We start from the raw sequence: 16,940 nt of genomic DNA on the forward strand, positions 1-16,940 counted from the left end.
TCTGTACTTTAATTGAGTATTTATAGTTTTGACAACTTTTACTTTTACTCCACTACATTCCTGAAGAAAATATGTACTTTTTACTCCCATACATTTTCCCTGACACCCAAAAGTACTCATTACATTTGAAATGCTCAGGCAGGACAACAATATGGTCCAATTCACACACCTATCAATATAACAAGTTGTCATCCCTACTGCCTCTGATCTGGCGGACTCACTAAACACAAATACTGCGTTTGTAAATTGTTTCTGAATGTTGCGATTGTGCCCCTGGCTGTCAGTAAATAAAAATAAAAAAGACAATCGTGCCGTCTGGTTTGCATAATATAAGGCATTTGAAGTATAATTTACTTTTACTTTTTACCTTTACTCAAATATGACAATTGAGTACTTTTCCCTCCACTGTACTAGAGTACATTTAAAACCAGATACTTTTAGTTTTTACGCAAGTAGTATGTTACTGGGTGACTTTCACTTCTACTTGAGTAATTTTTTATTTAGGTATCTTTACTTTTACTCAAGTATGACAATAGAGTAATTTCCCCACCACTGTTATCAGTGAGCAGATACAGTTGGGGAAAAAAGTATTTAGTCAGCCACCAATTGTGCAAGTTCTCCCACTTAAAAAGATGAGAGAGGCCTGTAATTTTCATCATAGGTACACGTCAACTATGACAGACAAATTGAGAAAAAATAATCCAGAAAATCACATTGTAGGATTTTTCATGAATTGATTTGCAAATTATGGTGGAAAATAAGTATTTGGTCACCTACAAACAAGCAAGATTTCTGGCTCTCACAGACCTGTAACTTCTTCTTTAAGAGGCTCCTCTGTCCTCCACTCGTTACCTGTATTAATGGCACCTGTTTGAACTTGTTATCAGTATAAAAGACACCTGTCCACAACCTCAAACAGTCACACTCCAAACTGCCACATACACCTGCCACCTGTTTCATCAAGCTGAGGAAGGTAGTCAGTATGGGCTCTGCTGTCTGAGGGCAGCAGTGCTCAGGCCTTTTTTTTATATTTTATTTTTATTTTATTTCACCTTTATTTAACCAGGTAAGCCAGTTGAGAACAAGTTCTCATTTACAACTGCGACCTGGCCAAGATAAAGCAAAGAGGCTGTATGGCACACAGGCAAAGGAAGAATGCAACACAAAGAGCAGGGGACTCAATTCACAATCTGTGTGGCTTCTTCCAGAGCCTGCCCTCTGGTCTGAGATACAGTACTATGTAATCCAAATCTAATTAATAATTGCAGTTTAGGTAAATGTAAATAAAGCATTTTTTTTTGTTACATTACTCTTGACCATAAATAATCCACCCATTTCACAGAGGCAAATTGTTCCTCCACAAAATGAAAGTATCCTTTCATGACTGCCTCCTTTCCCTCATCTCATTAACATGTTTTACAGCATTCTATAACCGTTTTATAGACTGCATTTGACATTTTTGTGTCTTATGAACACTCAGCACATGAATTAAAACTTTAATTTATCCAGGGCACTAGACCCATACTGTAATACGTTTGTTCAAATAACCATCAATGTCAATTTTATACGTGACTGACAACTTCTCTACATTTTCATATGTGACCGAGAGTTAAAATGAATGAAATTACAGAAAAAAATCAATCAATCAATAATCAGTGTGTTTAAATTCTCAGGTGGGTTTTAGTGTATAAGAAGGGGTACCAATCAAGGGAAGAGACCGTCCAGAGCTCTGTCATCACCAAGCTGAAAGGAGTGGTCATGACCAACAACACAGAAGCTGGATTTAACCTGTGGGGGCCTGAGGATTATATGTTACTGGGTGACTTTCACTTCTACTTGAGTAATTTTTTATTTAGGTATCTTTACTTTTACTCAAGTATGACAATAGAGTAATTTCCCCACCACTGTTATCAGTGAGCAGATACAGTTGGGGAAAAAAGTATTTAGTCAGCCACCAATTGTGCAAGTTCTCCCACTTAAAAAGATGAGAGAGGCCTGTAATTTTCATCATAGGTACACGTCAACTATGACAGACAAATTGAGAAAAAATAATCCAGAAAATCACATTGTAGGATTTTTCATGAATTGATTTGCAAATTATGGTGGAAAATAAGTATTTGGTCACCTACAAACAAGCAAGATTTCTGGCTCTCACAGACCTGTAACTTCTTCTTTAAGAGGCTCCTCTGTCCTCCACTCGTTACCTGTATTAATGGCACCTGTTTGAACTTGTTATCAGTATAAAAGACACCTGTCCACAACCTCAAACAGTCACACTCCAAACTGCCACATACACCTGCCACCTGTTTCATCAAGCTGAGGAAGGTAGTCAGTATGGGCTCTGCTGTCTGAGGGCAGCAGTGCTCAGGCCTTTTTTTTATATTTTATTTTTATTTTATTTCACCTTTATTTAACCAGGTAAGCCAGTTGAGAACAAGTTCTCATTTACAACTGCGACCTGGCCAAGATAAAGCAAAGAGGCTGTATGGCACACAGGCAAAGGAAGAATGCAACACAAAGAGCAGGGGACTCAATTCACAATCTGTGTGGCTTCTTCCAGAGCCTGCCCTCTGGTCTGAGATACAGTACTATGTAATCCAAATCTAATTAATAATTGCAGTTTAGGTAAATGTAAATAAAGCATTTTTTTTTGTTACATTACTCTTGACCATAAATAATCCACCCATTTCACAGAGGCAAATTGTTCCTCCACAAAATGAAAGTATCCTTTCATGACTGCCTCCTTTCCCTCATCTCATTAACATGTTTTACAGCATTCTATAACCGTTTTATAGACTGCATTTGACATTTTTGTGTCTTATGAACACTCAGCACATGAATTAAAACTTTAATTTATCCAGGGCACTAGACCCATACTGTAATACGTTTGTTCAAATAACCATCAATGTCAATTTTATACGTGACTGACAACTTCTCTACATTTTCATATGTGACCGAGAGTTAAAATGAATGAAATTACAGAAAAAAATCAATCAATCAATAATCAGTGTGTTTAAATTCTCAGGTGGGTTTTAGTGTATAAGAAGGGGTACCAATCAAGGGAAGAGACCGTCCAGAGCTCTGTCATCACCAAGCTGAAAGGAGTGGTCATGACCAACAACACAGAAGCTGGATTTAACCTGTGGGGGCCTGAGGATTATATGTTACTGGGTGACTTTCACTTCTACTTGAGTAATTTTTTATTTAGGTATCTTTACTTTTACTCAAGTATGACAATAGAGTAATTTCCCCACCACTGTTATCAGTGAGCAGATACAGTGGGGGGAAAAAAGTATTTAGTCAGCCACCAATTGTGCAAGTTCTCCCACTTAAAAAGATGAGAGAGGCCTGTAATTTTCATCATAGGTACACGTCAACTATGACAGACAAATTGAGAAAAAAATATCCAGAAAATCACATTGTAGGATTTTTAATGAATTGATTTGCAAATTATGGTGGAAAATAAGTATTTGGTCACCTACAAACAAGCAAGATTTCTGTCTCTCACAGACCTGTAACTTCTTCTTTAAGAGGCTCCTCTGTCCTACACTCGTTACCTGTATTAATGGCACCTGTTTGAACTTGTTATCAGTATAAAAGACACCTGTCCACAACCTCAAACAGTCACACTCCAAACTCCACTATGGCCAAGAACAAATAGCTGTCAAAGGACACCAGAAACAGAATTGTAGACCTGCACCAGGCTGGGAAGACTGAATCTGCAATAGGTAAGCAGCTTGGTTTGAAGAAATCAACTGTGGGAGCAATTATTAGGAAATGGAAGACATACAAGACCACTGATAATCTCCCTCGATCTGGGGCTCCACGCAAGATCTCACCCGTGGGGTCAAAATGATCACAAGAACGGTGAGCAAAAATCCCAGAACCCCACGGGGGGACCTAGTGAATGACCTGCAGAGAGCTGGGACCTAAGTAACAAAGCCTACCATCAGTAACACACTACGCCGCCAGGGACTCAAATCCTGCAGTGCAAGACGTGTCCCCCTGCTTAAGCCAGTACATGTCCAGGCCCGTCTGAAGTTTGCTAGAGTGCATTTGGATGATCCAGAAGAGGATTGGGAGAATGTCATATGGTCAGATGAAACCAAAATAGAACATTTGGTAAAAACTAAACTCGTCGTGTTTGGAGGACAAAGAATGCTGAGTTGCATCCAAAGAACACCATACCTACTGTGAAGCATGGGGGTGGAAACATCATGCTTTGGGGCTGTTTTTCTGCAAAGGGACCAGGACGACTGATCCGTGTAAAGGAAAGAATGAATGGGGCCATGTATCGTGAGATTTTGAGTGAAAACCTCCTTCCATCAGCAAGGGCATTGAAGATTAAACGTGGCTGGGTCTTTCAGCATGACAATGATCCCAAACACACTGCCCGGGCAACGAAGGAGTGAAGACTTACAGAAAACGTTTGACCTGTGTCATTGCCAAAGTATTGAGAAACTTTTGTTATTGACCAAATACTTATTTTCCACCATAATTTGCAAATAAATTCATTACAAATCCTACAATGTGATTTTCTCGAGAAAAAAATTCTCAATTTGTCTGTCATAGTTGACGTGTACCTATGATGAAAATTACAGGCCTCTCTCATCTTTTTAAGTGGGAGAACTTGTACAATTGGTGGCTGACTAAATACTTTTTTCCCCCACTGTAATTTGATAATAGCGTTTTTTTCAATTGCTTTGGTGCAATTTTCACAAGTATGTTGTACATTTTCACAACGCTTAGTACAAAACTCAAAACAGATCAACAAAAAGGCAGTCCAAGCACATTTTCAATTGACTAAGTACAACACACAAAATCTTAGAGTAACTTTTGCAGCAAACTTAATCAGTGTTTCATCTATAAATACATGTTTCACATTGCAACATTTTCATATAAAGTAATTTATTTTCACATTGCAATGCTAACATTACTTTTGATATGATTGTCTTCTCATTTGTTAAAATACATTTTACTATTACTTAATTGATAATCACTTAAACGTTTGGTAAACCTATAGATTTTAAACAGTTTTGTCTACTACAGATTTGAGAACTACAGTGCCTTGCAAAAGTATTCATCCCCCTTGGTGTTTTTTCCTATTTTGTTGCATTACAACCTGTAATTTAAATGGATTTTTATTTGGATTTCATGTAATGGACATACACAAAATAGTCAAAATTGGTGAAGTGAAATGAAAAAAATAACTTGTTTCAAAAAATTATACTAAATAAATAACGTAAAAGTGGTGCGTGCGTATGTATACACCCCCTTTGCTATGAAGCCCCTAAATAAGATCTGGTGCAACCAATTACCTTCAGAAGTCACATAATTTGTTAAATAAAGTCCACCTGTGTGCAATCTAAGTGTCACATGATCTGTCACATTATCTCAGTATATATACACCTGTTCTGAAAGGCCCCAGAGTCTGCAACACCACTAAGCAAGGGGCACCACCAAGCAAACGGCACCATGAAGACCAAGGAGCTCTCCAAACAGGTCAGGGACAAAGTTGTGGAGAAGTACAGATCAGGGTTGGATTATAAAGAAATATCAGAAACTTTGAACATCCCACAAAGCACCATTAAATCCATTATTAAAAAATGGAAAGAATATGGCACCACAACAAACCTGCCAAGAGAAGGCCGCCCACCAAAACTCACGGAGGTTGGAGTATCTGTCCATAGGACCACTTTAAGCCGTACACTCCACAGAGCTGGGCTTTACGGAAGAGTGGCCAGAAAAAAGCCATTGCTTAAAGAAAGAAATAAGCAAACATGTTTGGTGTTCGCCAAAAGGCATGTGGGAGACTCCCCAAACATATAGAAGAAGGTACTCTGGTCAGATGAGACTAAAATTGAGCTTTTTGGCAATCAAGGAAAACGCTGCATCATGGCAGCATCATGCTGTGGGGATGTGTTTCATCGGCAGGGACTGGGAAACTGGTCAGAATTGAAGGAATGATGGATGTCGCTAAATATAGGGAAATTCTTGAAGGAAACCTGTTTCAGTCTTCCAAAGATTTGAGACTGGGACGGAGGTTCACCTTCCAGCAGGACAATGACCCTAAGCATACTGCTAAAGCAACACTTGAGTGGTTTAAAGGGAAACATTTAAATGTCTTGGAATGGCCTAGTCAAAGCCCAGACCTCAATCCAATTGAGAATCTGTGGTATGACTTAAAGATTGCTGTACACCAGCGGAACCCATCCAACTTAAAGGAGCTGGAGCAGTTTTGCCTTGAAGAATGGGCAAAACTCCCAGTGGCTAGATGTGCCAAGCTTATAGAGACATACCCCAAGAGACTTGCAGCTGTAATTGCTGCAAAAGGTGGCTCTACAAAGTATTGACTTTGGGGGGGGGGTGAATAGTTATGCACGCTCAAGTTTTCAGCTTTTTTTTGTCTTATTTCTTGTTTGTTTCACAATAAAAAACATTTTGCATCTTCAAAGTGGTAGGTATGTTGTGTAAATCAAATGATACAACCCCCCCTAAAATATTTTTTAATTCCAGGTTGTAAGGCAACAAAATAGGAAAAATGCCAAGGGGGGTGAATACTTTCGCAAGCCACTGTACATAATGAAAATGTATGTTTGTAAAGCATAAACATATAAAGTATCATAAACAGTTGAAGTCTGAAGTTTACATACACCTTAGCCAAATACATTTAAACTCAGTTTTTCACAATTCCTGACATTTAATCCTAGTAAAAATTCCCTGTTTTAGGTCAGTTAGGATCACCACTTTATTTTAAGAATGTGAAATGTCAGAATAATAGTAGAGAGAATGATTTATTTCTGCTTTTATTTCTTTCATCACATTTCCAGTGGGTCAGAGGTTTACATAAACTCAATTAGTATTTGGTAGCATTGCCTTTAAATTGTTTAACTTGGGTCAAACATTTCGGGTAGCCTTCCACAAGCTTCCCACAATAAGTTGGGTGAATTTTGGCCCATTTCTCCTGACCGAGCTGGTGTAACTGAGTCAGGTTTGTAGGCCTCCTTGCTCGCACACGCTTTTTCAGTTCTGCCCACAACTTTTCTATAGGATTGAGGTCAGGGCTTTGTGATGGCCACTCCAATACCTTGACTTTGTTGTCCTTAAGCCATTTTGCCACAACTTTGGAAGTATGCTTGGGGTCATTGTCCATTTGGAAGACCCATTTGCGACCAAGCTTTAACTTCCTGACTGATGTCTTGAGATGTTGCTTCAATATATCCAAGTAATTTTCCTTCCTCATGATGCCATCTATTTTGTGAAGTGCACCAGTCCCTCCTGCAGCAAAGCACCCCCACAGCATGATGCTGCCACCCCCTTGCTTCACGGTTGGGATGGTGTTCTTCGGCTTACAAGCAACCCCCTTTTTCCTCCAAACATAACGATGGTAATTATGGCCAAACAATTATATTTTTGTTTCATCAGACCAGAGGACGTTTCTCCAAAAAGTACGATATTTGTCCCCATGTGCAGTTGCAAACCATAGTCTGGCTTTGCTATACAGGTTTTGGAGCAGTGGCTTCTTCCTTGCTGAGCGGCCTTTCAGGTTATGTCGATATAGGACTCGTTTTACTGTGGATATTGATACTTTTGTACCTGTTTCCTCCAGCATCTTCACAAGGTCCTTTGCTGTTGTTCTGGGATTGATTCGCACCAAAGTACGTTCATCTCTAGGAGACAGAACGCGTCTTCTTCCTGAGCGGTGTGACGGCTGCGTGGTCCTATGGTGTTTATACTTGCATACTATTGTTTGTACAGATGAACGTGGTACCTTCAGGCGTTTGGAAATTGCTCCAAATGATGAACCAGACTTGTGGAGGTCTACCATTTTTTTTGGCTGATTTATTTTCATTTTCCCATGATGTCAAGCAAAGAGGCACTGAGTTTGAAGGTAGGCCTTGAAATACATCCACAGGTACACCTCCAATTGACTCAAATGATGTCAATTAGCCTATCAGAAGCTTCTAAAGCCATGACATCATTTTATGGAATTTTCCAAGCTGTTTAAAAGCACAGTCAACTTAGTGTATGTAAACTTCTGACCCACTGGAATTGTGATACAGTGAATAATAAGTGAAATAAACAATTGTTGGAAAAAGTACTTGTGTCATGCACAAAGTAGATGTCCTAACCGACTTGACAAAACTATAGTTTGTTAACAAGAAATTTGTGGAGTGTTTGAAAAACAGGTTTTTATGACTCCAAGCTAAGTGTATGTAAACTTCCGACTTCAACTGTATACTGTAATGTACTATTACAGTTTTTTTCAATCACTTTGGTGCAATTTTCCCAAATATGTGGTACATTTTCACAACTTAAAGCACAAAAATCTAAACAGATCATTAAAATAGCTCATGTTTCAAAACTCTAAGCACATTTTCAATTGACTGAGTACAAAAAACAAATTCACAAAGTCACTTGTTCACTGCACCAAATCACTCTTTCAATTTGGATACACATTCAATCTTAGTATCTGCTTTTAAAAATGGAATATTCACTTTACATTTTATATTATTTTAATTTGTTAACAATACAATTAACTATCACTTAATAAAACTGCTCAAAATTGAAAACTACTGAACCAAAATGATTTAATGCCTAGTTAACCTATATAGTTTGATAACTGCTGAGCACTGTAAAATTCGATATTTTTACCTCATAAATGTATCAATTTGATGTCAATTTATGTTGGAAGGAAACCAAATCATATATAGATGTGGCTGTAAATACTACATAATCATTCTCCATCAGCCAGTGTGCTTCAATCGGACAAAGTGGAGTCACTTTATTGTATGTGCTACCATTTGAAATCATTATGTACTGCTGAAATACCTGGGTTGTATATAACAATATATTCCACTCATTATCTGAATTTCATTGATACACTGTAAACTGATTAATTTCAAGCAGAGAGACAGATGATACTGTATCAGTTGACAAGTCACGAAGAAAAGGTGATCTTATACAATGCTGCATGGGGCAGAAATGGCATACAACACGGTGCTATGTTTTTACAGTAGCCAACTACTTTACAATACTATTTTTTCCACAGCTTCTGATGATTTGTCCTACATTTGTACTGTATAATGATAATGAAACTGTAAGACTGACATATTTCTCAACATGCTCACAACTTGCCATTGGACAAAATATATATATATATATTTTTATTGCATGTCAAGATATAGTCAAATACTGTTTGGAAAATTCTATTTACCATCTACTATTCTTTCTATTCAGCACTTCAAAAAGAACACTTTTGAAATGTGTATTTTTTTTGCTATTGGATTAAATGGTAGTTAAAATGACTAAATGGTGAGCCTATCATTATCTGATGCATTGCTGTCTAAACAAAATGTTCTCATGGTATTAACGGAAAATGTTGATTTTGCATTAATGACTCAGGGGTGAAAGATGTGTGAAAACCCAATGAATGCACAACCAAAGGTTCTGAACATAAAAAAGGGGCATTACAAGTGTTATCAGTTTAGAGTTTTGTACTTAGAGTTTTGAAAATATACCACTTACATCTGAAAAATGTGCCAAAGTGATTGAAAAAAGACGGTCTGATATTGACAAGATCAGAGATGTATTGTATTTAACAAATGCATCCCCTATACAGTAAACATGTATTCAAAATGAAGTTGCTGGTGTCTTTTTGATGGGGGGGTTTCACACTGAGATACTAATATTGCATTGGCCAGTAAAGTGTTGTAATACCATTATATATTCCATTTACATAGCAGGCACTTTTATCCAAAGTGACAAACCACATTTTCCTATGTGACTCTAGTGGGAATCAAACCCACAACTCTGGTGTTGCTAGTGCCATGCTCTTACTAACTGAGCCACACAGGTCCACTACAATACATACTGTAAGTACAATACAATACTGTAAAATACAATACATGATTACAATACAGGTGGAATGTGTATGTTTGCCATCCCCATGAGCGTGCCACCCTCCTTCAGGCCATGGATGAGGCATGCAATTACGTCAATCCAGATCTACAGTACCAGTCAAAAGTTTGGACACACCTACGCATTCCAGGGTTTTTCTTTATTTTTACTATTTTCTACATTGTAGAATAATAGTGAAGACATCAAAACTATGAAATAACCCATATGGAATCATGTAGTAACCAAAAAAGTGTTAAACAAATCAAATATATTTTATATTTGAGATTCTTCAAATAGCCACCCTTTGCCTTGATGACAGCTTTGCACACTCTTGGCATTCTCTCAACCAGCTTCATGAGGTAGTCACCTGTAATGCATTTCAATTAACAGGTGTGCCTTCTTAAAAGTTTCTTTCCTTAATGCGTTTGAGCCATACAGAAGATAGCCCTATTTGGTAAAATACCAATTCCATATTATGGCAAGAACAGCACAAATAAGCAAAGAGAAACGACAGTCCATCATTACTTTAAGACATGAAGGTCAGTCAATACGGAACATTTCAAGAACTTTTAACGTTTCTTCAAGTGCAGTCGCAAAAACCATCAAGTGCTATGATGAAACTTGCTCTCATGAGGACCGCCACAGGAATGGAAGACCCAGAGTTACCTCTGATGCAGAGGATAAGTTCATTAGAGTTACCAGCCTCAGAAATTGCAGCCAAATAAATGCTTCACAGAGTTCAAGTCACAGACACATCTCAACATCAACTGTTCAGAGGGGACTGTGTGAATCAGGCCTTCATGGTCTAATTGCTGCAAAGAAACCACTACTAAAGGACACCAATAAGAAGAAGAGACCTGCTTGGGCCAAGAAACACGAGCAATGGACATTAGACTGGTGGAAATGTGTCCTTTGGACTGGAGTCCAAATTTGAGATTTTTGGTTCCAACCGCTGTGTCTTTGTGAGACGCGGTGTGGGTGAACGGATGATCTCTGCATGTGTAGTTCTCACTGTAAAGCATGGAGGAGGAGGTGTTATGGTGTGGGGGTGCTTTGCTGGTGACACTGTCTGTGATTTATTTAGAATTCAAGGCACGCTTAACTAGCATGGCTACCACAGCATTCTGCAGCGATACGCCATCCCGTCTGGTTTGGGCTTAGTGGGACTATCATTTATTCCCCCAACAGGACAATGACCCAACACACCTACAGGCTGTGTAAGGGCTATTTTACCAAGAAGGAGAGTGATGGAGTACTGCATCAGATGACCTGGCTTCCACAATCCCCCGACCTCAACCCAATTGAGATTGTTTGGGATGAGTCGGAAGGCAGAGTGAAGGAAAAGCAGCCAACAAGTGCTCAGCATTTTTTGGAACTCCTTCAAGACTGTTGGAAAAGCATTCCAGGTGAAGCTGGTTGAGAGAATGCCAAGAGTGTGCAAAGTTGTCATCAAGGCAAAGGGTGGCTATTTGAAGAATCTCAAATATAACATATATTTTGATTTGTTTAACACTTTTTTGGTTACTACATGATTCCATATGTGTTATTTCATAGTTTTGATGTCTTCACTATTATTCTACAATGTAGAAAATAGTAAAAATTAAGAAAAACCGTTGAATGAGTAGGTGTGTCCAAACTTTTGACTGGTACTGTATGTCAGGCTTGGATTCACCATGCCAAAAGGTTTTTCCACAGGTACATGAACAATGAGGCCATTTACTGCGATGTTGATGAGAACCTATGGCCAAATGTGAAAACAGTGTAATGTACTGTTATTTACAGTAGTGTAGCATATTACATTCAAAGGGCAATTTTGAAACATATATTTTGCTATTGGATTAATTGGTTTTTAAAACAAATAAATTGAGAAGATATCATATTGTTGTGTTTTGGGGTTTAAATCAATGTTCTCATGGTATTCCACAGTAAACTTATATTTTGGATAAATTGTTGTGTGGTGAAAAATGTCTCCAAACAAAACGAATGCACAATCAAAACTTTTGAATACAAAACTTGCTGCGTTACAAGTGTTACCAGTTTGGAGTTTTGTATAAAACGTTTTTAAATTCACCACATGCACCAAAGCGATTGAAAATAAAACGTTATTGCTCCATTCTATAAACTGTAGCGTTGGTTTGTTGTTTTAATATTTAGTCAACAGGGGGCGGCAAAGGCTCATTAATTGGAATTCAGGTTTTTGGCAAAGGCTCATTAATGGGAATTCAGGTACAAAAACAGTAGGTAACTGCCTGTGACCTTTCTTTTAACATTTGGTGTTGGGGAGTATTGAACTACATGTAGTTCAACTAGTAATTTAACGACATTTTGCAGTAGCTTGGTGGTCATTGAACTAAATGCAAATCTAGGTAGTGTTTTCAGTAGTGAATTACTTTATTGCTATGTAGCGGTGTAGCTAAATACTGGCTACACACTACTTATTTTTACAAAATTAAAATATGGTTGAAGAAAGCAATAGATTTTTATAACTAACCCAAGATAGACCACAGCCTGTCGTAACCAATGGGAGCAAATTAATCCTAGTGGGCAGAGCCTATTGGCGCGTTCTAGCATGTATTTGCATTAGGGGAACGCCTATTCTGTGAAGTGTGCAACTAAATTCGCCCCTGCACTCCTAAACGCAATTTTTTGAAACTTTGGCAAAGGGTAAAGTCTATAAAACTTAGTCCACTCTGTACGTAAGACTGTCGTTTTGGAAACAAAACTATATTGAGATGAAATGTTTCAATGAGAAAAGTAGCAGAAACTCCAAAATCCAACTCGCACTGCCGGCCACTGGGCTTCCTCACCACATTTGGTAGGGAGTGGAAATGCAAACTGGATGTTTCACATTTATAAATCCCCGAAATATCACTCATTGTTGTGGCAATAATTCCCAATTTTGGATCAAATACATCCCCAGCCATTTCTTGTAGGTCAGATGGGCCGATTCACTCCAGCTTTAAAACCAGTGAAGTATCACTGTGGCAGATTTAAATATTTTACAAAAATCACTCATCCATCTTATGATACGCCTCCTATATAGGGCATTGGCAAGTACTAAGCGTGATGGCCACTCAACATAGGCAGCTGTTTTCTGTACATATTATAGCACACTTTCACAACAAGTGTGAATTAATGTACCATGTTCCTTATACTTCATAAGTGACACCTCATGTAACCAATTTAAGATAATATATTAAGTTAAATTGTTTGCTATCACAACACTTCTCAGAAAGCAATGAAAGTAAACACTGAAGAACAAATAAATTAAATGCCTTTATTGACTTCAATAATAAAAATCAAACATGTGGAAAAAACTTAACTGAAAACATTTTTGGTCAGAACAGAAGCAAGGGAAACTATTACTGTCCTCCCCAAAGGGAAACTGTTACTGTCCTCCCCTGAGTCGCAGCACAAGATGGAGGGTGGACTCTTTCTGGATGTTGTAGTCGGAGAGGGTGCGGCCATCTTCCAGCTGCTTGCCTGCGAAGATCAGACGCTGCTGGTCTGGGGGGATGCCCTCCTTGTCCTGGATCTTGGCTTTCACATTCTCAATAGTGTCACTTGGCTCCACTTCTAGTGTGATGGTTTTGCCCGTGAGGGTCTTGACGAAGATCTGCATGCCTCCCCTGAGACGCAGCACAAGATGGAGGGTGGACTCTTTCTGGATGTTGTAGTCGGAGAGGGTGCGGCCATCTTCCAGCTGCTTGCCTGCGAAGATCAGACGCTGCTGGTCTGGGGGGATGCCCTCCTTGTCCTGGATCTTGGCTTTCACATTCTCAATAGTGTCACTTGGCTCCACTTCTAGTGTGATGGTTTTGCCTGTGAGGGTCTTGACGAAGATCTGCATGCCTCCCCTGAGACGCAGCACAAGATGGAGGGTGGACTCTTTCTGGATGTTGTAGTCGGAGAGGGTGCGGCCATCTTCCAGCTGCTTGCCTGCGAAGATCAGACGCTGCTGGTCTGGGGGGATGCCCTCCTTGTCCTGGATCTTGGCTTTCACATTCTCAATAGTGTCACTTGGCTCCACTTCTAGTGTGATGGTTTTGCCTGTGAGGGTCTTGACGAAGATCTGCATGCCTCCCCTGAGACGCAGCACAAGATGGAGGGTGGACTCTTTCTGGATGTTGTAGTCGGAGAGGGTGCGGCCATCTTCCAGCTGCTTGCCTGCGAAGATCAGACGCTGCTGGTCTGGGGGGATGCCCTCCTTGTCCTGGATCTTGGCTTTCACATTCTCAATAGTGTCACTTGGCTCCACTTCTAGTGTGATGGTTTTGCCCGTGAGGGTCTTGACGAAGATCTGCATGCCTCCCCTGAGTCGCAGCACAAGATGGAGGGTGGACTCTTTCTGGATGTTGTAGTCGGAGAGGGTGCGGCCATCTTCCAGCTGCTTGCCTGCGAAGATCAGACGCTGCTGGTCTGGGGGGATGCCCTCCTTGTCCTGGATCTTGGCTTTCACATTCTCAATAGTGTCACTTGGCTCCACTTCTAGTGTGATGGTTTTGCCCGTGAGGGTCTTGACGAAGATCTGCATGCCTCCCCTGAGACGCAGCACAAGATGGAGGGTGGACTCTTTCTGGATGTTGTAGTCGGAGAGGGTGCGGCCATCTTCCAGCTGCTTGCCTGCGAAGATCAGACGCTGCTGGTCTGGGGGGATGCCCTCCTTGTCCTGGATCTTGGCTTTCACATTCTCAATAGTGTCACTTGGCTCCACTTCTAGTGTGATGGTTTTGCCCGTGAGGGTCTTGACGAAGATCTGCATGCCTCCCCTGAGACGCAGCACAAGATGGAGGGTGGACTCTTTCTGGATGTTGTAGTCGGAGAGGGTGCGGCCATCTTCCAGCTGCTTGCCTGCGAAGATCAGACGCTGCTGGTCTGGGGGGATGCCCTCCTTGTCCTGGATCTTGGCCTTCACATTCTCAATGGTGTCACTGGGCTCGACCTCAAGGGTGATGGTCTTGCCGGTGAGGGTCTTCACGAAGATCTGCATTTCTACACCTGAAAAGACAGTGAAACTTTTAATTACCAAACCAAATTAATTATTAAAGCTACCACTGACGTCCATTCCCGCAAGATGAAAATATTTTACTTTGCTAGTTACTGCGGTTACTAGCACTCACTAACTCGCTCTGGATAAGAGCGTCTGCTAAATGACTAAAATGTAAAGTTAAACCTCAAACTTTTATTCAGATACCATTAACTTAAGAACATTTGTATTTAACGTATTAGCTTTTATGAAAGCGCAAGTCGGTCCAAAAACTGACTTAAACAATTGTAGAACTGCGTAGCTATCGTTTGGATTACGAATTCGATCGGGCGCCATTTCGCCAGTGCCATTCGTTCAGCCGGCTAAAGTACGATAGCTAAAGCAGCATGATGGGGGGGAGAAGAAAAAAAAACGGACAATCGTCGCCATGGCTAGCAAACTTGTAGATAGTAAGCCATACGAGGAGAAGTCACAATTTCTTGTAACAAGGCTTATTTAAATTAAGGCACAAAATCTAAATATTTTGTGAGGGAAGGGCGAAAAACGACGGTTGGTCAACAACACCATTCGAGAAGACTAACGTTAGGTCAGGCCGAATTGTACAAAGTAACGTTGCAACTCCAGCACAGTAGTTCACACATGAATATCAGTAAAATACAAAAATTAAACTGACAGAAATATAAAATGTAGCTACTTACGATTAACCTCGACGTTAATTTCACGAAACCTTCTTCTTGCTTCTGTGTTCAATATGATTCACGAAGGGCGCGGACACTGTATTTATACTAAGAAAACATTTCGACGTGGAAAAGCGTCATGTGACAATATCCATCCGCGTTTGAAAATATAGTCCGTGCTTTAACTTTAAAACGTACAATTTACATTTCATTAATTCATTTAGATTCGAATAAATACACATATTATAACACATACACTAATTATTGATTAAGACAAGATGATTTTAAAACATATTACTCTCGGCGGAGTTACATTTATTTAATGTGTGCTGAGACGTCTGTAGAAATTGCTAGAACGACCCACATCAAGAACCCCCCCCCCCCCTCAAGTCTGTGATTGGACGCTTATATTGTTTGTCTGATCAACGATTGGTGGATACTGTGTTGGTAATGTGACTTTTTTTAAACCTGTCTGACTGTACCATGAACTTTGTCAACAACACTGATCTGCTGGAAAAGCCAGTTACATAATAAACATACGTGGTTTGTGTAATTTGAAATACTGTAAAAACTGTTTTAGGCTCAAATGATTATTTCCCTTGTTTCCACGTCACAATGTTTTCTTAGTGTAAATACAGTATCAGTGTTGAGGGATAATTAATGAAACAATGGAAACTTTTGAGACTTGTGTGTTATGCATTTTAACAATATGTACTGTCTGTCTCATATCCTATTGATATAGGCCTACTCATATCAACACCAAGACAAACCCTTCATTCATGCTATATGGCACAACCTGTCCAATACAATTATTTGTCAGTTGTCACATTTGTTTCATGTAAACATAATACATAGAGAGCAAATGTCATGGCATTTCCCAATCCTAAAAAAATCCCAACATACTTCTTAATGTAGAGCAGAAACTTGCAGCATGAGGTCCAGCCTCCAGCAGATGAGAACATGTTTCCCAACATATGCTACCAGCTGCTTTATCTGCACATGTAAAATAGGTCAGGCTGAAGAGAAAGCTGACACTCTACTACCAGTACAGCTCTCTACCTTTCCTGCTCTACAGAGCGCCTCCATGAGAAATGATTGAGAAATTCAGAGACATAAAGCAGAATGAGTAAAAAAAAAAATATATATATACAGGCATGAAGGGCCTTACTATTTTCAGACAGAACAACTTGAGGATTGTAATGTATAGGCTATTCATAATGGTAAATACAGTTGCTTGGTAACACAACATAGTACCTAAATACTGGTTTGCCACACAAGTGCATATCTTTTTTGAAGGCCAGATATAAAAAAATAAAATAAAAAATAATTACATTGTTTCGACTTTGAACAACTCCTTTGACTCCTGATTCAGGATG

The 16,940-nt window shown here is 39.5% G+C and overlaps 1 protein-coding gene across 1 annotated transcript; it reads right to left on the reverse strand.

The window, feature by feature from the left end:
- Positions 1 to 13,163: 13,163 nt before the first annotated feature.
- LOC311142919 (polyubiquitin-C) lies at positions 13,164 to 15,892 on the reverse strand. Its single transcript, XM_084178665.1, has 2 exons — positions 15,586 to 15,892; positions 13,164 to 14,898 (listed from the first exon to the last, which is right to left on the reverse strand). The coding sequence occupies exon 2, from the start codon at positions 14,888 to 14,890 to the stop codon at positions 13,289 to 13,291; it is 1,602 nt and encodes a 533-aa protein (XP_084034791.1). The 5' UTR covers positions 14,891 to 14,898; positions 15,586 to 15,892; the 3' UTR covers positions 13,164 to 13,288.
- Between the last annotated feature and the right edge of the window lie 1,048 nt (positions 15,893 to 16,940).

Source organism: Coregonus lavaretus (assembly GCF_964263955.1).
Source record: "Coregonus lavaretus genome assembly, chromosome: 15".
Taxonomy (NCBI): Eukaryota; Metazoa; Chordata; class Actinopteri; order Salmoniformes; family Salmonidae; genus Coregonus; species Coregonus lavaretus.

Bases quoted from the DNA above. Each gene is read 5' to 3' on its own strand.
- LOC311142919 (XM_084178665.1), bottom strand. From the start codon at position 14,890: ATGCAGATCTTCGTGAAGACCCTCACCGGCAAGACCATCACCCTTGAG.